At 47.1% G+C, this 14288-nt stretch overlaps 1 protein-coding gene across 22 annotated transcripts in view; it reads right to left on the reverse strand.

Annotated features, from left to right (window-relative positions):
- PPFIBP2 (PPFIA binding protein 2) overlaps positions 1-14288 on the reverse strand; it is a 156256-nt gene that overhangs the window by 93565 nt on the left and 48403 nt on the right. For 18 of the 22 annotated variants that reach the window (XR_008374180.1, XR_008374182.1, XR_008374181.1 and 15 more), the window contains exon 3: positions 12456-12670. Coding sequence is in view for 16 of the 22 variants with exons in the window: in XM_053561076.1 (XP_053417051.1) it covers positions 12456-12670 (215 nt within the window). In the remaining 6 variants the exon portion in view is untranslated. Of the gene's footprint in view, positions 1-90; positions 1190-3549; positions 3656-12455; positions 12671-14288 lie in introns of those variants that run through there. The other 4 variants (XM_053561091.1, XM_053561089.1, XM_053561085.1 and 1 more) reach the window with 3 other exon arrangements.

The following is a 14288-nucleotide window of genomic DNA, read 5'->3' on the forward strand; positions in this document are numbered from 1 at the left end:
CACCCCCCAACACACCTCCCACAAATACCCTAAAGGGTCTCCCCTTCACTCATCTCCATGGAGACACAGACAAAGCAGCCAGCCACTTACCCTCTTCAGCCACGAGAAATGCTTGTAAACATCAATGTCCCCATCCATGCTGGGCACCCATGTCAGCAGTTAGATTCCTTGGTTGAAAAAGCCCTTTTTCTGGCTGGAGACCAAGTTCTCGCCTCTTCCTTGCCTCTGTCCCCTCCCCCCTCGGGAACACCAAGCTGTGTTCAAATTTCCCCACTTCTCTGGCCTGCGTCCTTCAGTCTTTCCCTAGACAGTTTCAGATACACAAGGACTCAGCCCAGACTGTGCCGTGCCAGGGTCCTCCCCCACGACCCCCACAGGCGCGTGCACACACACACACACCCTGGGGGGACTGGGATGCAGAGCCCTACGGAGCACTCAAACCTAATAAAAATGTAGGGGAAAAAAAAGACTTGGACAGGGGTTGTAAACACAACACACAGGCACACACACGGGAATGTTCTTCTCAGTGATAATACCAGAGCCTGCCAGAGGGAACCAGTCCTGAAGAAAATTCCTTGTCTGGCTTCCCCCTTCTGGAGTGGCTGGAACTCATTACCGAGAGCCCCGATTTCCTGTCTCTGCTTCACTCAGCGTTTACCCAGGGCTCCCAGCTGCTCTCAGTTTATTTGGGACTGGGGAGAAGACTAAAAATAAGTGCTGCTCTTGGAGGAGCTTGCTGGTTCCCACACACAGCCTGACCCCCACCCCGCAGCCCACGCCTACCCCTTTTCCAGACGAGCAACAGGCTGTGCCAGGAAGAAAACTTGTTGTTTCCAAAAAAGAACAGATTCAGAACTGGTCCCACTCTGAGTCCTTGTCCCTACTGTGTGCCGGGCTCTGTGAAGGGTGTCTTCTTCATTAGTGCTGGTGGCACTCTCCACCAGAAACCAACTGCTGCAGCCTCGGGGGAGTCTAGCCCTGCCTATGCTGTGGTCAGCCCCCACCTAGGGCTCCCAGAGGCCACATTCTGTACCAGAGGCCTGGGAGGTGCTGCCTGTCAAGTCCCAGACCTGCCTTCCTGCCACCTGCCCTGGCTCTGGCTCTAGACTACCTGGCTTTACCAATCAAGGAGGTGGGAAGGGTGAGGCTGCTTCATGTGTGTTTACATGAGACTTAGGGAGCAGCCCTGAGTAGGCAGGAGCCTTGGAAAGCTGGTAGAGACTGGGAGGGAGCTATATCCTACTGAGGGCTGGTCACATGCTGGCTTTGCCATCCCCAGATGCCACCTCCCATCTCCTACTCCCATCCTAAAAGTAAATTTTCTCCCTCACCCAGCCTTTAATGTGTGGCCTTTGGCTATGACTGATCATGAAAATGACCTTTGATGTGGGTGCGGCAGGAGCTGTGGTTACATGCAAGGTCTCTGAGCTCTGCTTTGGCAAGGGACTTGCAGACGCCCATTGTTGAGTGCCTGGGGCTTCCTGGTGCTCTCAGGGGTCCCCTCAGGGCTTTCCTGGAACTCCCAGACAGAAGAGCAGGCTCTGCTGGGTGTCAGCATGCCCCCCAGCATGGCAGCACATTCCCCACAGCCAGAAACAGGGCGCTAAAGGCAGGGCCGAAACAATGCCTGGCAGCACCATCCCCAGCAGACTGGCCCAGCCCATGGAGACCACAGAGGCGGTGGGGAGGTCAGCTCTGCCCAGCAGCTGGCATGAGGGGAGGAGTAAATTCCTGGAGACACACCCATGCAAAGGCCATAAAGGAAAAGCTGCTCTGATGCTCCTGCCCTGAGCTTAGCCCCTTCCTCCTCACCTCTGGCCCTGCTCCAGAGCATGGGCTGGGACCCACCCAGACTGTCACAGGCTGCGCCAGTGAAGAATATCTCTAAGGCTGCAATGGGGTGGGTAGGTTGTTTTCTTTTCTAAAAGCCTGGGAAACTCAAATGAAGAAATTCATTTAGTCAATATACACTTGCCCAGCATCCAAGGCAAATGAAACCAACTTCCTGCCCTGGGTAAATAAAGAATAACCACTTGGTCTATCACAAAGGTGTATCTGGGCCTCAGAAAGGAGGTGGCAAGGGAGCTGACTTGGGGGCTGGTGGGGAGAGGGGAACAGAGCCCCAGTCCCGGCAGGACAGGAGAAGCTCCTGCTCTTCTTAGAGGAACTCATTCCCTTCTGTAGGCTCTGGAATAAGAGAGGAGGAAAAAGGGGACATGTCCTCTCATCCTCCATTCTAAAGCCCAGTTGCCATGAAGTGTGGCCCAGGCACCTGTCTCTACCCTGCGGAGCACCCGCTCCTCTGCTGAACTAGGCTAACTGTCCACACGTCTGTCTTCTTTTGAGTTTTTGGCTCACTTCTGCGGGGAGTGCTTTCGAGTTCTGGCTCACTTCTCTAACTTACATGCCTAGCACAATTCTTGGTATACAGCAGGAACTTAAACATTCTCTGGGTGAAAGAATGAGGCTCAAATGGTAAGACCAGCAAAGTAAGACTGAAATTCTACTTAAAGAGACACTTAAAGAACTATTTCCCCAGAGTAAAGAGGAAAAGACAAGGCCAACTTCATCTATTAGCTCACTTGTGAAGGAGGGTGCAGGGAGAGAAAAGGACAGGAAAGGAGGGAGGGAAGAGAGGGAGGGAAGAATTTAGACAAGCTGCAGCTACATTCTTAACATATTTTCATGGCATCCTCAAGTAGCAATTCTTACCTCAGCCTTTAAAAGAAAAAAAAAAAAACACCAAAATACATTTTACTTACATTGTAATTTAACTAAAAAATCCATAAATTAACACTCAAAAAAAATCTAGGAGCAAGGCATCTATGTGTGGCTGTTAGGAGGGAAAAGGGAAGTGGATGTGAGATGCCACAGGTTCAGAAGCCGAGGCCACTCTCCTCACTCCTGGCCCCCCAAAGCCCAGTGCCAGCCCCCTTCTGAGGGACACACACCTAGAAGACTGTTCTGGCCACGAGTGTCTCACAGTGGTTTACAGATGGACTTCAGGGAATCAGATAAGCCCTCAAATATGTTCATAAAATATATACAAAGTACTATTTGTATGCATAAATCTCTACTTCTCTAAAACAATTTCTCAGATGACCAAAATGGTCCATGACTCCCCAAAGGTTAGAAGGCTAAGCAGTTCTTTCAAAGGCTTAGGCTGACCTATTACTGGGGGTAGGGAGCCTGGGCCTCCTGCTTTCGTCACACTGTTCTTTTGAGGTGGAGTCCCAAGGGCCCACAGGACCCATCTCTGAAGATAGGTGGCCTCAGGAACCACAAAGGGTACACGCATAGGGGACATTACAGTGACCCTGACAGCCCCCAGGGCCTTCTCAGAAGCCCTTTGTTCATCTGCAACCATTTCTGTCTGGAACAAGAGGCAGTCAGCTGAAGGCAAGGGGCAGGAGACAAAGCCTAGGCATTCTGGTGTAAAAACGCAGCTAAGAGGCCAGGCTGGCCAGGTTTGGACAGGGGACCTCACTGTAGTGTGTCCCTGCCCCCAACCTAGGGTATTTAGGAGGGAACCCTAAGATTTTCACCTACCTGGCTAGAATTCCAGGTTCTTGTGGGACTGGCTGAAGGGGAGGGAAGAGTCCCCTGAGGTTTTGCTCCTGTCTCCTTCCAAGGGTCAGCAGGAACTTGTCACTGGTGAGAACTGGACTGATAGCAGTCCTGTGGGTCATGTGCTGTCCTGCTGACCTATCACCTACATCCTGGGCTCTACTCAGCCCTGAGCCTTGGCCTCTGGGCCTTGGGTGGCAGCTGCTAAGACACCCTCCCTGTAAGTCAGATACAAGCTTGAATCTTTCAACAGAGGTGCAGCACAGTGGGCCTGCCACCAAAGAGAAGGGCAGGAGAAGGTAGAATCCAAGAAGAGTCCTGATCACTAAGCATCCTCCTGGCTACCACAGCCCAAGTCCCCACAGTGCTCAAGCATGGAGAACCCACTACCACAGTGGGTTAGGACAAGGGTCAGCAGACTTTTCCTGTGAAGGCCCGGATGATCAGTACTTTAGATCTGGTGGACCACACAGTCTCTGTCATACTCAACTCTGCTATGATTAAGGTGAAAGGGACTATTGCCAACCCCTAAACCAATGCATGGCTGTGTTCTAGTAAAACTTTATTTATGGACACTGAAATTTGAATTTTATATAATTTTCAATCATAAAATAGTCTTGTGACTTTTTTCCCCCCTCAATCACTGAAACGTGTAACAAATCATGTTTAGCTGATGGGGTGTAAGAAAGAGGCAGTGGGCCAAATGTAGGTGTAGCATTGCTAACAAGGTCCCAGGTGATGCTCATACTGCTGGTCCCAGGACCACACCTGCAGTAGTAAAAGTTTAGAAAACCACTTTTATAAGTTCCCTGAAGCACAGGATACTGAACAAGAGGCCTGGGAATATGAATTCCCTGGAGCCTGCCCACGAGTGAGTGTCTGAAAGGGGAGATAGCTCTTGGTGGTGTGGCTCTGGCAGGTCTTTGTGGGTGGAGGGTAAGTGGTGTCTACATACTCAGACCTCAAGTTATGCTAACCTGGCAACATCACCCACCATGTCCCCTGGGGCTGAAGGAAGAAATTTAGTGGGGAAGGATTTATTTGCTCTTTCACCAGTGTTTGCACATTCTTGGTCATTTATAAACATTGGTTCTTAGGGACTGAAACAGTCTCTTTAGGTCGGGTCTGAAAGGAACCAGATCACCAGAATTTAATAGGCTAAATTTACTTTGAGGAGGAAAAATCAAAATACAGGGAAACTAAAACTGCTAAATTTACAGGGTCTAAAGGCCTCCAATCTGGGCCACAGTGCCAGGAAAAATGCATTTGAAATTCACCAAACGATAGGAAGCCTCTGTGAGGCAGGGCCTGGCAGACACTGTAGGGTAGGAAATGCCTCCTAGAACGGAGAGGGCCTATAATGGAGAGGGCCATCCCACCAGCAACCCAGCAAGAGGCACTACAAGGAGTTTGGAGGGAGGTTCTCACCATCCCCAATGGAAGGTCAAGTCTACACTCCCAGGACCAGCTGTCCCTGTCTCTTCTCCCCAACCCCAAACAGTGGAGCCCTCCCCTGCCTGCCATTTGTCCACTGGTTTCCAAGGAAAATGGGAAAGAACTCTTTGCCAGCTGACCCAGGTGCACCGTCTAGCAGCTTCGCTAATGAGAAGTGCTTACATCATCTTTCTAATCTAAAAAAGAAAAAAAGCTATTTTCTCATATAAAGCCCACAATGTACCTTATTCCTTAGGATTTAGACTTCCCAGCATTGTCCCTGACTCCCACCTAGTGGCTTCTTGCAGCACTGCAGAGGGACAAAGAACCACTGCTGGTGCCACCCCTATCCCTATGCAAGACAAGAGTCCCTTGGGAGCTGAGCACAGGAAAGAAGGCCCTGACACCACCTCCCTTCTCAGCTCCCTCAGTTCACACCTGTCACAGGGGAATGTAAGAAATGTATGCTGAGAATCGGCTCACGCAGGCTTTTTTTAAACAGCAAGCCAATTTTTCCTTCCCTATTTTCCTACAAAACTCCTGTTTGTAACTTTTCAGAATTCAAATGGTCAACATACATATATCCAGACCTGTTTTTCATTCCCTTCCTTGGGTGGAAAATGGAGATATAGAAATGAATCACATGGCAAGAGAAACTCAAGCTCACATTTTATAATTCATAAAACAGCTTTTCTCCCCACCTTTTTTTGCAACTCCTTTGGCTTTTCAATATGGTAAACAGATTTGCCACTTGGCCAGAAGGAAAGACTGCAAGTGGAATCTGGCAGGAACGCTTAAGCTCTGTTTGAGGGACTGGGAGCTGAGAAGCCACCACCTGTGGCAAGGTAGTTTGGAGCTGATGAGGGGAGAGGCTTAGCTCCCACTACCACCACCTGGGGCTGGGTCCCTTGGTTTCTTGAGAGACTAGTTAAAAAGGTAACGGAGGGCACCTGAACTGAGCATACACCCTGGAGGTGGCCCCACTCCACAGCCCAGCTGGGCCTAGCAGAGGATGCCCTTTCATGAGGACAACTCCTCTGGCTGTTCAATATGGTCAACAGGTTTGCCTCTTCCCTGCTCTTGATGTGTGAGCCTCAATGGAGCTCTGACCTAGGGGCAGCTGCACCCTTTGTGGGTGGAACTTACAGAGGTTTGTAAGCTGTCTGCATTTTCGAAACCAAGTGATCTAGACTGAAGGAAGCAAAGGCTTCTACTTACAAAGAGGCCACTCAATTGAGCCCTTAGGACAAACTGCAGGGTCCCACGTGCAGACACTGTCAAATTCTGCTGCATTTCCAGTCAAGAAACTGGGTCCCAGATGAGCAAAGAAGAGGTTCACCCAAAGGCACTTAGAGCCCTGGCATTTTAAGTCCATCCTACCGCCCATACTGCCCTACCCCGGTTCAGTCTGTCTCCACCTGCCCAAGCACACCTCACAAAGGAAAGCCTGGGCTCCCACTGGGTGGCCAAGCCTACTCCATGTGCCCCCGTTCCAAAGACATGCCCACAGCACAGAGCATCTATAGGTTCTCTGCCCTCTGCCCCCACCTGGGAACTTGATCTTTGCCCAGACATGCCTTCACCCTGAAGCTGATGGGTCTGCCTGTTGTTTCTCTGACTTAATCTTGAAACTTCACCGAGAATCTCCCATATACAATGTATTAAGCAGCAGAACACACTGTCTGGCAAGAGACGAGGATGCACCTCTACTGGAGACTCTACTGGCTCTGGTATATTGTGGGAATCATCAAAGACCTCGGCCACTAACCAATACTGTGCATGAGACTGGGTCTACTCTCCCTAGTTGGCTGTCCCCAACCCTAAAGAGCCCTTTGGGATCTGGCTGGCTAACCTCTCTGGGGGCTTCAACACCCAGCCTAGCCCTGGATCTACCCTACCAACTTCTGCCCATCCAGGCCAAGGTATGGAAGAGCAGAGATGCCCATTTCAGACCATGAAAAAAACAGCCAAAATCGTAGACATGGTCATTGTACCACCAGCTCCTTCTTGCCGGTGGTACATGTCAGGGCCACTGGTGAGGTGCTCTCCTCTCTGGCCTTCTGGACTACCTGGTGGGGTTCTGGGGCTCTTGTCCCAAACCTAAGAGTATCATTCTGCAGTTTACTATAATAAATTGAAAAGGTGGCGGCTGCCCCTTTCTGGACTTCAGCTCTGTTCCCGTCATAGCAGAGGTGCCTCAGCCTTCCAGACAAGAGCCTTCCAGTGTTCCTTTGTGAACATTGACCCTGAGTTTGGCCCTATCTGTCACCTTGGTCCTATCTGCCATGAAGAGCCACCTTCTCGCCCCTGAGGATAACACTGCTGCACTGCCCCACAGGGCAGGACAGCCTCCCTGATGCTTCCTCTGCAGCTGGGCCTGACTCACCTCACACTTGAGAAGCCTGTACACAAGATGCTCATCCAGCATCTCCCCAGGGCTAGGCTGTGAATTCACATGAAGATACTGCCCCCACACAAAGGGCATCCAGACCCATTATTCCTTGCCTCATTGAGGCCTCACTGGAAACCCCTGCTTTTGCGTGCCCTTTGTGGTCAGGACCCCACTTCTCCTCCTTGTACTTACTGCCAGGGGCAAGACCCTGGTTTTGGCCCCAGAGCCCTGAAAACTCACTCACAGCCCTGCACCACTGAATCCTAAGCAGGTCTGTGCCACTTGGTCTTTAGGATGAGTCTGGCCAGTTTATACCATCTCCAGACAGAGAGTCCTGGCCAGGAGCTCTCCTACTGCTGCTGACCATGCTGTCCAGGTATGTCTCAGCCCTGTGAAGACCCAGCAGAGGGGGAACTAGCTCCACTGCAAAGAAACACAGCTGCCTTCTGTGATGCTCCCACACCATGAACTCCCTCTCTTTAAGACATGAGGGAGGGCTCAGGACTAGTCTCTTTGTCCCATTCTAACAACCAACCACTCCTTCACATCCTCACCTATGTCTTCAGCAGCCCACTTTTCTTTTTTCTTGTGGCCTACAGATGCTATGGTCCCAGGAAGTCCTTAAGTGCCAGTGAATGGAAACAGCACAAGCCCACATTTCCTACCACGTGTTCCTACCACACGATCCTTCCCCTCTGGCCACAGCTAACTGGCCCTTGGGTTGACATTTGATGCAAGGGCCGCTAATCCATAACTGTGCTTAAATTAAAAGTCTTCAATTATTATTTCTTTTGCACTTAACATTTCTTCATGGGCATGGAGAACGTAGCTCAAAAGTTATGAGCTACCCAATCACAACTTTTCCTGTAGGAATGTGAGTTTTTGTTTTTTTTTTTTTTTAAGGGAGAAAACATGGGGGGAAAATCGTCATCAAGAAGAAGAATAAACTCAAGCTAATGAATTTTTGTGGCAGTCACTCTGACCTACCCTCTTGAGGGCTGTTCTTTTACCCTGACTTTATCACCTTTCCTTCCTGGCAGATGCCACCTCCCACTGCAGTGAATGGAAGTGCCAATACTTGCTTTCCCAGTCCCCTCTCCAGCTGTGGTATGCACACATGACCAAACCCTTTCCATTGGGATGAAATGGGAAGTCTGCTGGAGGGTTTCAAAGAAAGATTTTTCCATCAGATTAAAAAAAAAAAAGGACACACTAAAACTGTTCTCTACCTCTGGACATTGTGTGTGTGGACAGAGCTCCAGCAGTCACCTTACAAGTATTAGGGGACATGCCTGAGAAAAAAACAACTCCATGAAGATGGTGGGGCAGAAAGATGACAAGAGCCAGACAGCTGAGGTCACCCAGAGACACTGACTTATCTATGGGACTGCTCATCCTCTGGACATTTTATTAGTGATATATAAACCTTATTGTTTATGTTATTCTACTGCAGAAAGTATCTCAACTGATATTGACGTCATGAAGCAAAGCTGGCCTGTGTCAGCCCAGTGTTCTGACAATGCAGTAACTCTGAGGTATAGGAGAATGTCAGCAAATCTATCTGCAGAGGAAAATGGGACAAGCATGAAAGGGATGCACAGCCATCATGAGTAAGAATGCGCTCGTCAGTCCTGCCTATCCTTCAAACTGCCTCACTAGTTCCAATTCCAATCCTAACCCACGTGTGATTTTTTAAAAATAATACAAGTGAGTCTCGATAGTTTAAAGCAAGATGTTTTGTACTTGATTGTGCAACTGATCGCAGGGGCTCACACCTGTAATCCCAGCACTCTGGGAGGCCGAGACAGATGAATTGCTTAAGCTCAGGAGTTCGAGAGCAGCATGAGCGAGGGCAAAACCCCATTTCTACTAAAAATAGAAAAACTAGCCAGGTATTGTGGCAGGTACCTATAGTCCCAAGTTACTCAGGAGGCTGAGGCAAGAGGATCGCTTGAGCCCAAGAGTTTGAGGTTGCTGTGAGCCATGACACCATGGCACTCAAACCAGGGTGACATAGTGAGACTCTGTCTCAAAAAAAAAGCCTGGGCTAGAGTTCTGCCCTTCCCTTGACCCAGCAGAGAATTAAACTTGAATGTGCATATGAGCCACCTGGAGATTGTTCAGTAGGTGTGGGGCAGGGGCCCATATTCTGCACTTTTCACAAGCTACTGGGGATGCCAAAGCTGCTGGGCTATATACCAAAATTTGAGTAGCAGCTTCTAATTAAAAGCACCAATCTAAAACACCTGGTGAGTTTGTTCACTGCTCTGAATTCTATTTGCATTCAGATTAAAACCTAGTGTGGAATGTGTGTATAAACAGATTGTAAAATACAGATGAACTATCTCTGCCCAGAATCAAAACCTTAACATCCAGCACTGTATCTTGGAATGTTTATATGAACTTCTGACCTCCCAAAAGTACACCATTCATAGGTTGCTAATGGCCATAATTACTGTAAAAGATTTATGAATGCAATAACTTTTAGGGAATCTTCTCTCCAAAGGCAAGCCTTCCCCAAACCATTATAAATAACCCTCAAAGGTATCTGCAAATCTGAATGCAAGCTGTTTTCTGCAATGCATTTTACAAAAGCCAACAACCATGTCAAGTGCCAAAGTTAAATCCATTTTTTTATACCACACACTAGAAAACACTGTTGGTGAATTAGAGTTAATTGTAAGTTAAAAGTCAAACCATACACCTACTGGAAGAGGACACAGGTGAATCGTTACTTGATCTAAGACTGGGAAAAGCCATTCTAGAGCCAAGAGAAAAACAAGAAACCAAAACAGGAAAGACCGACAGAGTTAATTACAATCTTTTAAAATGTATGCCTCAAAAAGTACTATAACCATTAAATAACAAAGTAAGGAAAATATATGCTATAAATAAAGCAAAAGGCTAAAAAAAGTCATTAAAATAGATGAGAAAAGCACTAAAATCCTAATAGAAGAGCATGAAATATCAATCAGCTGGGGTTTAACTTTTTTTCCCCTTAACCTAGCCTTTAAAATATTCAAATTGGGGTGGCACCCGCAGCTCAGTGGGTAGGGCGCTGGCCACATACACCAAAAGCTGGCAGGTTCGAACCCAGCCTGGGCCAGCTAAAACAACAATGACAACTGCAACAACAACAACAAAAAATAGCCAGGTGTTGTGGTGGGTGCCTGTAATCCCAGCTACCTGGGAGGCTGAGGCAAGAGACTCGCTTAAGCCCAAGAGTTTGAGGTTGCTGTGAGCTGTGATGCTATGGCACTCTACCCAGGGTGACAAAGTGAGACTCTGTCTCAAAAAAAAAAAAAAGAAAAGAAAATATTCAAATTGGGAGTGTAATTTTTATAATCTAAATATGTAAGAAAAATGTTCCACATGTGCTTATGTATACATGGGGGATAATTTTTTTGCCCAGATGCAGTATGAAATCTAAAGTTTAGAGACCATACAGAAGCAATGAATAATTTTTAAATAATTATGTCCATGCAGTTTACTAAACCTGGCCACTGTAATCCAAATGTATTAACGTCTTTATGCCTTTTGACAAATTTTTCCAAATCACTTTTCAGACAGATTTTACCCATTTATATGGAGTCGGGGTATAAGGTGAGTCTATCACACTACACTGCATCTACAGGCATTAGAAACTTTATAGTGAGTAATAAAAAAATACTACAAGCAAATTGTGGTTTTGTTTGGGAAGACACTGCAATGAATCTCATGGATATGTGATGCTAAGTCCCCAAATAGAGCTGATAGGCAGCAAATAAGGCTCTACTGTCTAATGAAAGCATTGAAGGAACAGTATAGAAGGATTTTATAAGGACTCTTATGATTACACTGAGCCCCCTTGGAAAATCCAGACAACTCTCCCTACTTTATGGTCAGCTGACTGGTAACCTTGATGTCATCAGCAATCTTGCCCTTTATTGTGTAGGGTAACATATTCACAGATTCGGGTGAGTAGTATATAAACATCTTTGGAGGACCATTCTGCCCACCACACCAGTGTATTACACAGAACACCAGGCAGACAGCCTATACAATGACAATACTGAATAATACATATAGCAAGTATAATGAAGAATTGTTCAGTGTTCATAAGAAGGCCTGGGAATGAGACTGCATTGACAGAGGGCTTCTGAACAGAAAGCAAGCTAGGACATCTGACATAGCCCATTTAATCACAAGTGATTTGGCCTTTGGGCAAGGGTATCCCAATATCCGTGGTCTTTGGTCTCTAACTTCAAGCCTTCTCTCCCAATTTAATGCTCCTGTTGCCGTCCTCCCATGTCTGTGCCTACTTTTAATTTTGAATCAAGTCTGCAGGACTCTAGGTTTTAGGAGACTGCTTCCCAGTCTTCACTCTCGAACTTGGCTTAGGCAATCAGCTTCCTCTCCCAGTGTCCTCTCCTCCATCCTAGAATGGCTGCATTCCAGATCACCTCCCCAGTTAAAGTTGATCTGCTGGTCTCCACTGGGAAGCAGATGGGTAACCAAAACTATAATATGTTTACAGCTTTGGTTACCCAAATGCTTCCAGCAGGGACAAGGAGATGAAAGTCTGTGGGCCTAATCTCGAGAGAGCGGGAAAAGAAGAGTTAGCAAATCTGCAATCTGCTCTAGGTTCAGAAAGCAGTTCTAGGGCCAAGACCAGGAGCAGAAGTAAAGAAATGGATGAGGTAACCAGGCTTTAGTTGGTGGTAAGAAACAAGAGGTAGTAGGATCCAGCCAAGGGTAGAGAACCCAGCCAGAGAGTATACTCAGTAATGTAATCCTGGAGGTTGGGGCAGTATGTGAAATGTTAAGTGTCTGCCTGGATTTCCTTATCTCAGGAAAGTGTGACTATGAATGAGAAGGCAGCGTGTAAAACTTAGGTTGCTTCACTAGTCTCTATGCTCCTGCCGAGATGGACCACCCAGCAGGGGGTTGTCAAAGCTGGCTGGTTAGCATAAAAGGCTGAAAGATCACAGATGAGTCAACAGCCCCAGTTAGTGGTGGCATCCCATGGGCTGAATAATAATCTTCCCCAGAAGTTCCCCAGTCAAACCATGAGCCTACTCACCAAGCTCTCCTCAAACCACTCCTTTATGTAAGCAGCTGTTGGGCCAGGGATCTGGCTCAGGAGGATTGCCCTCTCCTGAGGAAGCTCCAGCATCTCCAGGGCCAGCCTCAAGTCCTCAACGAGATGAAGCACTGGGAAGGGGTTCATATAGGAGGCCGGGGAAGCAAGTTCAGGTTCACAAGTGCCATCACTGATATCTGCACCTGTTTTAGTGCCTGGAACAAGAGAAGCGGTAAGGAACCTCAGTGAGAACGGTAGATCCCATGGGCAAGGTACTGGTAAACAGCAAAGGCAGTGAAAAGAGAGGCGAAAGGGAGAGATAAGTAGCCTGGAAAGGACTGGGCATGGTGGCATGCACCTGTAGTTATAGCCAAGGCAGGAGGATCATTTGAGGCCAAGAGTTTGAGGCTGTAGTTCACAATGACCATGCTTGTGAATAGCCACTACTCTCCAGCTTGGACAACACTGAGACCCTGTCTTTAAATAAGAAGCTGGAAGGCTAGCTAGCCCTCAGCAGAATCACTCATGATATAAACTTTGCAGAAATCCTCTTTATCTAATCCTGGGCTGGGGGAGGTAGAAAGAGACTTGTCAAAGGTGGGTTACTGTGCTCACTGAGATTGACGCATGAAGCTCACAAACTTTAGACAACTAGGAAAATATAGCCAGCCCTTACCAGTAACCAAAAACAGGCTAGTTAAGACAATGAGATCCCATTCTTCAGCTTTTAGATTATTAATTTCATTTATTTTCAGTTAATGAATCAGATTGCATGGATGGCCACCAAAGATTCCTCCCCTTCATGTGTGTGCATCCCACTCCTCTCAGCATAAGATTTCTGTACTTTTTTCAGCAGTAATAATCACTTTAGGAAATAAGCTTTAGATGGTGGAATTTCTAGGGCACCTGATCATTTATAAGGCCACCAGGATAAAATATTTGAAATCAGGACTCTACAGGAAAACATGAGCTATAGGGCCATCACATGCACCACCAAGATCCAAAAGGTGGATCTTGACTCAGGGCTTGCCTGGTGACTTGCTCTGATCAACAGAATGCAGTGGAAGTGACTCTGTGCCAGTTCTGGGCCTGGGATCTATGAGGTCTGACAGTTTCCATTCTTCCTCTCTTTATCCCTAATGACCATATAGCAAAGTCCAGTTACTCTCCTAGAAAGACAGTCCCATTTGCCCCAGTCCTCCCAGCTATGGCGACAGATGTGTGAAGGAAGCCATTTTGGATCCTCCAGCCCCAATGGGTGGTCCCAGCTGACACCACATCGGTCAGGGATGAGCCATCTCTGAAGAACATTACCCAAATCGTATAATTATAAAGCAATAAAAAATGGTAGTGGTTGTTTTAAGCCACTATATCTGGGTTAATTTAAAACACATCAATAGGCAACAGTTACTATAGTCATTTTGGTGAGGGTTTAGTGAACGAAAATCTTTCTGGATTCTTCCCAATTGAGAGATCTCTATATCCCCCTCAACACACCTATGCTTTTAAACTTTTATTATTTTACATATGTGCATATCCATACTTCTCTCTGATAAGAGAATTCATATCATACTTAGCTTAGTTCCCAGTATTATACCTCTACCCCAGTAGATGTTAAAGAGGAATGTCTGAATATGTATTTCAATAAACATCTAAAGAGTAAGAGTGCTTACATTTCCTCAGAGAGCCGGGATATTGGGTCAGCTGTTTCTAATTTGATCTGCCCCAAATAAGACTGTTTTTATCTTTCTAAACCCCAACATTTAATGACACCAAAAAAGTCTTTCTCTTAGTGATATATTTTTCAAATCAAAACTGGGGTGACACAGTCTA

This window comes from Nycticebus coucang, chromosome 14 (assembly GCF_027406575.1).
Source record: "Nycticebus coucang isolate mNycCou1 chromosome 14, mNycCou1.pri, whole genome shotgun sequence".
NCBI classification, from domain to species: Eukaryota; Metazoa; Chordata; class Mammalia; order Primates; family Lorisidae; genus Nycticebus; species Nycticebus coucang.